The sequence below is a fragment of the Pinus tabuliformis genome, chromosome 7 (genome assembly GCF_031772625.1).
Source record: "Pinus tabuliformis cultivar Carrire ecotype Pingquan chromosome 7, CPIR1, whole genome shotgun sequence".
NCBI lineage: Eukaryota > Viridiplantae > Streptophyta > Pinopsida > Pinales > Pinaceae > Pinus > Pinus tabuliformis.
Window position 1 is genome coordinate 1,791,211,936 of NC_142293.1, and position 11,241 is coordinate 1,791,223,176.

General features: G+C 46.0%; 1 protein-coding gene across 1 annotated transcript; it reads left to right on the plus strand.

Annotated features, from left to right (window-relative positions):
• Positions 1-5,509: 5,509 nt before the first annotated feature.
• LOC149255509 (uncharacterized) lies at positions 5,510-9,763 on the plus strand. The gene is made up of 2 exons (XM_089455062.1): positions 5,510-7,208; positions 7,923-9,763. The coding sequence occupies exons 1-2, from the start codon at positions 5,510-5,512 to the stop codon at positions 9,761-9,763; spliced, it is 3,540 nt and encodes a 1,179-aa protein (XP_089311188.1).
• The last annotated feature ends 1,478 nt before the right edge of the window (positions 9,764-11,241 follow it).

Consider the following 11,241-nt stretch of genomic DNA (forward strand, 5'->3'; position numbering starts at 1 on the left):
TTGGTGATGTTCTTTACCGTTGTGGTGTCGCTACAGTTCTGCGGAGGTGCCTCACCCACGAGGAGGCCAAAAAAGTCCTAAATGATTGCCATTTAGGCACGTGTGGGGGGCATCAATCTGGTTACACTACGGTGAAAAAGATTTTACGAGCAGGATAATTCTAGCCAACAATGTTCAAAGATTGCATAACCGTAGTCAGAAGTTGCCATGCCTGTCAAATCTTCGATTGCAAAACTAGAATACCACCCACACCTCTTCAACCAGTGGTTGTTGTTGGACCATTCGCAAAATGGGGCATAGATTTCATGACATGTAACCCCACCTCGGCTGGGGGGCATGGGTATATCATAGTCGCAGTAGACTATTTTACCAAATGGGCCGAGGCGATGCTTACATTAAACAATAGTGGCGAAACAGCTGCCCTCTTATTTTTCAATCATGTAGTCTCCAAATTCGGCGTTCCACAGGCCATAGTTATAGATCATGGATTGCATTTTCACAATCACATGATGATTGAGTTGGCTGCCAAATTAGGACTATCCCACGACAGCTCTACTTCGTATTATCCGCAAGCTAATGGACAGGTTGAGGTAATCAACAAGGTCTTGAAGCACATGCTACAAAGGATGATCAGAGTCCATAAACGGAGTTGGCACCTGATCCTATACTCAACCTTGTGGGCATACCAGACGTCAGTGAGGAATGCAACCAGGTTTACACCCTTTCAACTGGTGTATGACCTGGAAGCGATCTTACCAGTTTAGTGCAAAATCGCGTCCCTCAAGCTCGCAGTCTACCTTCTCCCTGGAACTTTAGAAGAGGAGGCTCATTTCTTGGAACTAATTTGATTGGATGAAACCTGTCATGATGCCGATTTGGCTAACGAAGCCCATAAGAAATGAGTCAAGGCGTAGTTCGACAAGAATGTCAAACCCTGTGTCTTCTCAGAAGGTGACCTGGTCTTACTTTACGACCAGGAGTCCAATAAGTTGGGAGTAGGTAAGTTCAAGTCTTTATGGATGGGCCCCTATATTTTCAAGCATGTACTAGCAAAAGGAGCCTACGAGTTAGTGGATTATGATGGGATTCCACTAGCGCAACCCCGCAACGGGTTGTACCTTAAGTGTTACTATGCTTAGCTCAGTATAGTAACCCCTGTGCTTTTGTTACATTTTTGTTTTCACTAAGGGTATTTGTTTTGGTTAGGTAATCCACTTTTGCATGTGTTGCAGATGTCGAACCTATTGGAATCATTTGTTGGATATGCCGACGGAGTGAGTCATAGTTTGAGGAACCTATCTTCTATGGCCTGGGCCATATTTGATCCAAGCGGCGAGTTAGTAAGTTTCAAAGGGGTATGTATTGGTCAGTCAACGAACAACATCGCTGAATACAACACATTGAAAGAACTCCTCTCTGATGCCATTACGCATGGCATACGCCGACTGGTCGTCAGGCTAGATTCACAACTCGTCATTCTAAAACTCACTGGTATCTACTCCATATGGAATCCAGATATCTATCGCATGTTCCTAAGGGTCAAGGTTTTGGAAAGGTAGTCTGATTCTATTCAATATCAGCATATTTCCAGAAACTTAAACACATTAACAGACTCATTGGCAAATTATGTGTTAGATAGACATTTGCAACATTTATAAAAGAAGCATTTCATCAAGACAAAATCGGTCAAATGAACCAAAACTCAAAATGCTAGGGGGCACCCTAGTCTAATGATGCTGGTGATAGCAAGTCACCACCTATGCAATCATGTGTAGAAGCCTAGTCCATCAACGTGGCACACCAGTAGTATGTCGCTGCAGCCTCAAAGGCAACTCGTCTGTCCTCACGTCCGGGATACCAAGAGTGAGACCCTCGACCTGCTCCTGTAATGCTACAGGAGTCTCGGTCACATCTAGGTCGCGAAGGATAGCCCTCCCCGCAGCCTCTCCTGTTGGAGCAGCAGCTGGTGCTCTCAGGCGTACTGCTGGTCACATTGGTCCAATATCTACATGAGCGCAAGAGGTTTTGATTAGCATTGATAGAAGAAAACTTAAGAACATTATAAAAACAATAAATAGGGATATGGTCAGAGAATTTACCTATAGCACCCCACTGCTCACCAGCCGGAAGCACCAAATCAGGGTCATCTCAGAAATCCATACCAACATATGGACACTTGGCATAAACCATCTCTTGATGGTTAAACCACCTAAAGAAGGTATCAGAGAAAGAAACCTGGGACTGACTAGCATGTTGGGCCATGAGGTTAACCCATCTCTACATCCGTGGCTCAGTCGGTGGAGGTAAACCAAGTGAAATGTATTGTGGCCGCATCAGTGGGATCTTTTCCAAGGTGAAAGTGGTCAAAATAGAACCATAGCCAAAATTCTTAGATCTTCCACTTCTTACCTTGGTCAGTTGTTCTTTCATCATAGGGAGTACTACGTCACACCAGTTGAACACCTTTGGTTCGAGGCATTCCAAGGTGTACTGCATATAGGACCTGTTAGCCATGTGAAGAGCTGCACTACCAGCTAGTCTAGCAAAAGTGAACAGAATGGTCCTTAAGGACCCATTAGTGACATTTCGGATGTTGATCTTTCCATCCCTACTCAGCTGAGATCCCTCTCTACAGTACTGGTGAATGTAATCTCTCACAGATTCACCCCCACGGGCGGAACGTGATAATGAGAGAGGGGCACCATGCCTCGATAAACCAGTCAAAAAATAGATGTCCACAACAATCAAGGGGATGGATTTTCCTCTGATCTAGAACACTTGGTTGGTAGGATCCCATGCATCGAGGAAATATTGCAACAAGTTGATTTGTTGCCTCATGCTAGAGATGTGGAAAAACTTGAGCAGGCCACAGTTCCGCAGTGTAGTTACCATACCTGGATCATGTAAAGCAACCATGTCCTCTTCTTCATGCTCACGTTCTCACCATGTAACAACCATTTTGATCCGGTGAATCTTTGCAAAACAAACAAGAGAAACGTCAGGGTCCTGATTTGGCAAAAGACAGGAAAAAATTCCATGAGAAAACAGTGCAAAAGTTTCCCTTCTTGCGCCCATCGCACCCCAGCAATGTACTGGGTGAGATGCATACTGACTGGCCAATGGCTAGGCTAGTATGCATCGCACCTTTCAATATAGGAAGGGTGCGATGGAGCTAGGGTGAATTTTTCAAACCCCATGGGCTCAGAAAAACAGGGAAACATGCTCAGAATTCAAAAAGGAAAGAATGCAACTGAAGAGCTCAAGTTTAGCTCTTACCTAGTCCAGACGGCGCCGAGAATCGTCCAGAAAATCTCCCAAAATTAGCTAGTGAAAATCAAGGGGGGAAGGCACGTCCAAAGCTCCAACAAACCAAAGTTCAAATGAAATGGTAAAATAAGGGGTAAAAACCACTTTTAAATTACTTTTCACGTAATTCGAGTAAGGTATTAGTGTTTTAACTCATTTTTCAAGCATGTATTTTTCATTTCAAATTGGTTTGATGAAGCAATTGAACAGGCAGTATGATCGTCGAAAGAACAAAGTGTTAGCGGTGAAATCAAATAATCAATGACCATTATCATGAGCAGTTTTTATGCAAATTTCAAGCTCGTTAAAAATTAAACCTCAGCAATGAGAAAATGTTTCCCCACAAAGTTTAAGCTCATTAAAAAATGAACCAACCTCCGGTAAATAACCATTGCGAATGAGCTCTGAGATGCGAACGTCTCAATCTGCAAGCATTGACGCAACCCTAATCCCTGTACTTCCCTGACCTTCCCAGCTCACGCCGCCGGACTCCTCCTGAACGCCCTTCCATGGATGCGCCTGTAGGAGGGGTGGGATCTTCCTCCCCTCCTTACACCGTCTCTGCCCCTGACAAAGAACAGCCTGAAATACCTCTGACCTACCCTGGCGGCTTACCAGATTCTGTTCAGGGAGCAAGACAGATGAACAGTGAAGCCGATCCCACGGCAGCATGTGACGCAGAGGACAAAGGAAAAGGCGCGAATCAAGCGCCATCCTCGTCGCAGCCAAAAGCGACCTCGGCCACTTGCATTCCGAAAGCAGCAGAGAGAATAAAGGTCGATCTTCCCAGTCACCGCATCAACAGCGAGATCCAGTATATGCAGGACCATGCGCTCATAGGCAAGTTCCTCGGTTTCTGGCCTACTGAAAAAGCGCTGCAGGGATGGATAGCCTCAAAATGGAAGCCTAAAGGACAGGTGACTCTGCAGCTAGGACCTAAAGGCTTCTTCACGGCCATTTTCTACTGTATAGAGGACAAATCTCGCATTTTCGAAGGTGGACCATATTTTTTCAACTCCTCAGGCCTATACCTAAGGGATTGGAAGCCTAGGTTCAACCCAGACAAGGAAGATTTCAGTTGGGCTCCGGTATGGGTACGAATGTACTCCCTGCCTGTGGAATACTGGAGAGAAGAAACGCTAGCAGACATCGGCAACAAATTAGGAAACTTCATCAAAGTTGCTGAGGAAACCAAAACCCGAAGATACACCTCTTATGCCCGGATCTATGTCCAGATGCACCTGACCAAAGCTCTCGCCGACTCGGTAAGTCTCTACCATGATGACTTTGAATGGAACCAACCTTTAGATTACGAGCATATCCCTTTTCGTTGTCGTAAATGCCATGAACATGGCCATCTCTTTCGAGATTGTCCTATGAACTCTCCGATCAAACCCCTAGATAAGGAAGCCAGTAAAGACTCGGAAGGATTTACTAAAGTCCCGAATCGTCGACGGCATGCTAAGAAAAATCAAGTTGTTCCAGAGAACCCCTTTAAACCTGATTCCCAGAATCGATTCATTTTGCTCTCTTCTCCAGATCAGCCAGCTAATCCAAGTTCAGAATCCAAGGAGCACCCCTCCCACCCCTCATCTCCCAATGCTCCCTTCGCCCCTACACCTACTCCCACTCCCCTTCCTCCCAGCTTTATTTCCAGCTCTCATTCAGACAAAAGTCCGGCTCTAGATGCTGGCTCTCTCCCCTCCTCCTCAGAGAAACCCGTTCCAGAGCCCAACCAGCAGCCCTCAGCAATGGAGCTAGATGCAGCACTAGCCCTTAGTCTACAGGAAATAGTAGCTGAGGAAGATCAAAGTTCACCCACCAGCATGGAAGAAGATCCAGAGAAGGTCAGCCTAGATGGTCTAGACATCTTCAAACTAGAAACGGCATGCAAGCAGAAAGAATTCAACTCAATACCCCCTTGGCAAATCGACAGGCTTGAAGGAGTTTTAACCAAAGCACAGCGCAACAAAAATCTGGGCATACAAGCAGGAAGCCCATGGGATGGAAAAAAAATTCTCAAAGAAACTAAGAAAAGAGGGCGCAAAACAGATCTACAAAGGACAATCATAGTAGGCGAACTACTTATGGAATCTGGCAGATTCCCTAAGTTGACGAAGTTTTACAAACCTAAACCCCACTGTTCCTCATGAAGCTCATCTCCTGGAATGTGAGAGGACTTAATAGCCCCTCAAAACACAGAATGATAAAAAATTTGATACAGCAAGAAAAACCTTCCTTAGTTTTTCTTCAAGAAACAAAAAGCAACATTACTGCCATAGAAAGAATCCGCAATAAAGTCTGGGCAGGCAGCTGCTCAGTTTCAGTAGACGCCTCTGGGGCTTCTGGTGGATTGGCTATCTTGTGGAACCCACAGGTTCTTACTCTCAGCGACTTTCATGCTACCCATTACCTAATCCAAGCATCATTCCATCTTATAGGCACCAACATCCATGGGCACCTCTCAAATGTATATTTTCCGCAGAATCTTCAGCAAAAATTAGAACTTCTGGATACTCTTACCATCCTAAATGCAAACAGGCAGTTCCCCCTCTGGATTGGTGGAGGTGATTTCAATATCATCAAGACAATGGAGGAGAAACAGGGAGGCAGAACAAGGCTAGAAAATGACAGCAGCGGACTCAGAGAATTCATTCAAAACAATCAACTAATGGACATTCAAACCTCCAATGGAGTCTTCACATGGACTAATAAGCGCAAGGGTACCCAACACATCGCCTCTAGACTGGATCGGTTTCTCATCTCGGACAACGCCATCCACCTGGGAGGGGACTTTCATGCTTCCATAATGCCACAAGGTGGATCAGATCACTGGCCAATCATGTTACAATGGTCGCGGCCAGGCACAAGAAGTAATAGACCTTTCCGATTTGAAGCCTTCTGGCTTTCACATCCCAACTTCAAAACAGTAGTAAATGAGGCATGGCAATCATTCATCCCGCCGCCAGGCGCCAAAATGTTCCAATTCCAATGGAAATTAAAAAACTTAAAACAAGTCCTCAAAGTCTGGGATCGCACTCAGTTTGGCAATATTTTTGAGAATCGCAAAAAGCTGGAACAACAAAAGATGGTACTTCAACAAACTCTCATCAGGGATGGTAGGACGGAGGAGCAAGCGCATCAAGAGCAGATTCTCTGGAATCAAATTGAAGATCGCAGGAAGCAAGAGGAAATCCTTTGGAGACAGAAGTCCAGAATCCAATGGCTCAAGGAGGGAGAGAAAAATACAAAATTCTTCCATAGAACTGGAATCCAAAGAAGAATGCATAATAACATAGCATTCATAAATTATCAACAAGGGGAAAGGTTAGAAAAGCATGAAGACATGGAGAAGGAATTTAAAGATTACTTCCAGGAAATTCTCTGGGAGCCTCCTGGAAATAGAGATCACGCCATCAGAAAGATCACGCAGCACATACCCAAAATCATAACGGAGGATCATAACAACAATCTGCTCCAGTCCATTTCACTACAGGAGGTAGAAGAGGCGATAGCCCAACTCAAGGATGGCAAAGCTCCTGGTCCTGATGGATTCACTGCCAATTTCTTCCACGAGTTTTGGGAGCTCATCAAAACAGAGGTTTGGGAATTAGTGGAAGAATCAAGAACTATGCACTGGATTCTACCCTCCCTCAATGCAACTTTCATAGCACTAGTACCTAAAGGAGATGAACCTAATAAGCCTGACAAATACAGACCGATAGCACTCTGCAACGTCATTTACAAGCTCATCTCTAAAGTACTGGCGAACAGGCTCAAACCTCTCCTTCCTCTTCTCATCTCTCCGGAGCAGACAGGGTATGTAGAAGGGCGGCAGATTATGGACGGCATCATCCTATCAAATGAAGTAATACACTCTCTTAAGCTTCTGAAAAAACCAGGTATGCTTCTAAAGCTGGACCTCTCCAAAGCTTTTGATAAACTTAGCTGGAATTATATTCATCAGATGTTATTGGCTTTTGGCTTCAATTCCACCTGGACCAGATGGATCTTAAATCTCATCTCCTCTCCCAGCTTCTCTGTCCTGCTCAATGGCTCCCCCTCCTCGCCTTTCCGTCCCTCCCGTGGTATTCATCAAGGGGATCCCCTTTCTCCCTTCCTTTTTGTCCTCATGGCAGAAGGTTTAAGTCGACTCCTCAAATCAGCCATCTCCTCCCAAGCACTCAAAGGTATCTCCCTTCATGGTCATAATCCCCTATCCCATCAGCAGTTCGTAGACGACACCATGTTATTTGGTCATCCCTCCTCTCAAGAGGCCAAAGCCTTTAAATCTCTGCTCTCTCTTTTCTCAGATGCCTCCGGCACCTCCATCAACGCTTCAAAGTCCCAACTCTTCTTTTTTAATACCCCCGTCACCACTCAAAGGAATATCGCTCGTATTCTGGGGTTCACCATTGCCATGCTTCCTTCTAAATACCTGGGGGCTCCTTTGCTAGACTCAGCCATCAAACACGCTTCCTGGAGAACTCTCCTTGACAAACTGGAATCAAGGCTCTCATCTTGGACCTTCCGCTCTCTAAATATGGCCGGACGACTCATCCTGATCAAATCGATTCTCCAGGCCATGCCTTTGTATCTTTTCTCCATCCTTGCAGCGCCAAAATGGGCTCTCAAAGCTATACGCAATCTTCAGCGAAATTTTCTGTGGGGCTCCTCTGGGCTTAACAGGAAATGGGCTCTTGTCAACTGGAAGGAAGTTTGCCGAACAAAAACAGAAGGCGGGCTTGGACTAAGGGATCCTCTGCAAAGCAACAACACTATGGGAGCTCGTATTTGGTGGAACTGGATTTCCAAACCACATACACCCTGGGCAAAGCTTTGGCAAGCAAAATATGCTCCAGGCAGCCAATGGAATGATCTCATTAGAATCAGCACTACAACACAAGGTTCTCTGATATGGAACGCCGCAAAGCTCCATAGCACCTTCATTCAAGAACACAGTTTTTGGGAAATTCACTCCGGTACCACAGCAAGGTTCTGGGAGGACTCGTGGCAACAACTTCCAAAACTAGCCACTCTCTTCCACAAGCCAATCTGGCAGGTTTCCATGCAACAAGCAAATCGAATCCTCGTCCATCAATTCTGGCAGCAGCACACGGTCCAAGACTTCCAAATTTGGAAACCAGCCAGCACTTGGCAACCTGATTGGCATGGGGAAACGTATACAGAAATAGAGCAGGAACTAAATTACAGGAGAATCAAATGCTCACAACTGGAGGACAAACTGAGATGGGGTCATACGCCAAAAGGAATGTTCACAACCAAGGAAGCTCACCAGCTTCGCTACTCAGTCTCCCAAACAGAAAAGGATCCACTATGGGAAAGGGTCTGGCAACCAGGCATATGGCCCAAGATCTCCACTTTTTTATGGCTTCTAAGCAAAAGACGCATCCTTACCTGGGACAACCTGCAAAAAAGAGGATTTATTGGCCCATCAAGATGCCCCAACTGCAATCTCCACTCTGAATCCATCAGACATTTAATGGAGACATGTCCACTAGCAACCCAACTATGGGAGAGAATTGACCATTGTAATAGGAGATCAGAAAATCGGATGGGAGACATCACAGAAACCATTCGTACATGGACAAAGCACCCTTTTAAAAGCTCGCTACTGAACTCGCTGTGGAATCTAATCCCGGGCTTCCTCTACTGGATCCTCTGGAAAGAAAGAAATAGCAGAATCTTCAACAACATCAGCCGGCCAATCGATGCATTGTGGCTCCTCCTGAAACAAAATCTTCAAGAAACTTTGGCCATCAGAAACTGGAAGGATACGGATGCGCCAGACACTCCACAGGAATGCCTCATCCTAAAAGCCTGGAATCTGGATCTATCCTTTCTAGCTCAGATCAAAGCCCATCCAGCTTCTAGCTCTGCCTCTCCCCTCAACTGGTCCCCCCCTGCAACCAACTCATTCAAGTTGAACTTTGACGGGGCTGCTAAGGGTAATCCCGGACCGACGGGATTTGGAGGAATCTTCAGGAGCCACCTGGGTGCAGCTCTGCATATCTATTACGGATCAATTGGCAAAGACACTAATAATGCAGCTGAGCTGGAAGGACTCTGGAAAGGGATCTGCATTGTAGAACAAAAGAACTTCTTCCCCTTAGAGGTCGAGGGAGACTCGCTTATCCTAATCACAGCAGCGACCAGAATCCAAGCAGGCACTTCCGCAGCTAAGATCGCCTCCAGCTGGAGGTTGCTCAGCAGATTGGAACTACTGGAGGAAAGGCTGAGAAATCCCCGAAGCATCACCTTCAAGCATGTCAGACGAATGGCCAACAAAGTCGCAGACAGACTGGCCAATCAAGGAGTAAACCAGCAACTTCTTCAATTCTCAGGCCCCCTCGAAGAAGCAGATGATCATCAGCTCAAACAGGAATGCACCTCCCTGGTGCATCAGGATCACTCACCCCCGGATGCGGGTGGTTAACAGCTCAAAGGATATGTGGAAGGCGTATCACATGGGTAGGTGTCAGCCCCCATGCGCCACGAGTAATGATGCAGGTCAGGCGAGTTGGGCTCGCACAAGTTCATTAATGAAGACATTAACTTCGTCCATCCGTTGCAAGGTTAACAGTGCCATGGCGCTCCATAAGCGAACTGCTCCCGCGGCTTTGTTGCATTCCTCTGCAGCTTCTTGGATTGTAGTGCTGTGCATTTTTCTGAGTCTCTCTGCTAGCGAACACGGGCCCGTTAGTGCGCCGGGTTCTTATGATCCATTTGATGTTCTGTTGTTGTCTCGTTCAGAGCACTCTTCTATTTGCATTCACTCTCTGAACGCTGCAATGCCGCGTGAAAGGCTCAGGTTATTGAGCAAACGAGGTGGCTCTGGTGGCCGAGCGGCCTCTCGGCGATCTTCTGAAACACTGGTACCTGGGCAGAGCAGTCCACTGGCCACAAGAAGCGGAAGAGGCAGGGGTCATGGGAGAATTGGGAGGGTTGAATGTGAGCATGCTGCTCATCCCACTGTGCGTTATCGCATTCCATGCTCTCTCGCTAATTCCACTTTCATAGTCTCTGTCACCATAGAAAAATGTGAAGATAACGGGGACCTGGGAGCCGCCCATCCTGAAGCACTTGCAGAACAGAGGAATGTGAATCCAGTGGATAACCTGCGCCCGGTCATGGGGAGTGCTTCGATGCTGAACCCGGCTATTCCTGCAGGCCCAAGTGCACCTGTTTGTGGTGAACCCACAGGCTCGGTGGCTCCACATTCTGACTCGGAGGACTCTCTTCAATACGGGTGTAGAGTCGTCGAGGAGCCTTATACTACTGACGATGACTGATACAGCATGACTATGTTTTGTTTTCGCAACTACAGTTTGTCTCAGGTCTCTGACTGTCAATGTGTCATTTATACTTATCATGACTATGTATTGTTTCACGCAGTTACTGTTTGTCTCAGGTCTCTGTCTGTCCATGTGTCATTTACACTCAGCACTGTGGCATGTTGGTCAAATGTATTGTCTCCGCTTTTGTTCAAATCTGTGTTGTGTCGAAGATGAAGTCAACATACTGATGAAGGTTCACACTGTTTTGAACTCATGAGATTTTTGTAATATGCCATTCACAGGGCAGAACTCTCAAGGCCATGGCCTTGCTGTAACTTTTTTGTATCAATAATAGAAGTAGCCAGATTGAGAAAAAAAAAATAACCATTGTGAATGCATTATCATCAGCTCTTGAGACTTGGTCGTGTTCTCATCATCACCTCCACTCTGTTTAGTCGATCATTCGCCTCCATTTGATTGTTTACCCCTTTTGAGGAACAGTTGCGAAGAGTGATTCTATTAGCCATCCTTGTGACACTGCCATGATTGGAAAATTCCAAACCTTACCTAGAATCAGCTACTACCTGGAAATATCACTCGTTCCTCAAGAGGCGAGTCTCCTTTAAGCTCTTTTCAT

Bases quoted from the DNA above. Each gene is read 5' to 3' on its own strand.
- LOC149255509 (XM_089455062.1), top strand. From the start codon at position 5,510: ATGATAAAAAATTTGATACAGCAAGAAAAACCTTCCTTAGTTTTTCTT. The intron at 7,209-7,922 runs GTATGCTTCTAA...CCATCCTTGCAG, and splicing joins TAAGCTTCTGAAAAAACCAG to CGCCAAAATGGGCTCTCAAA.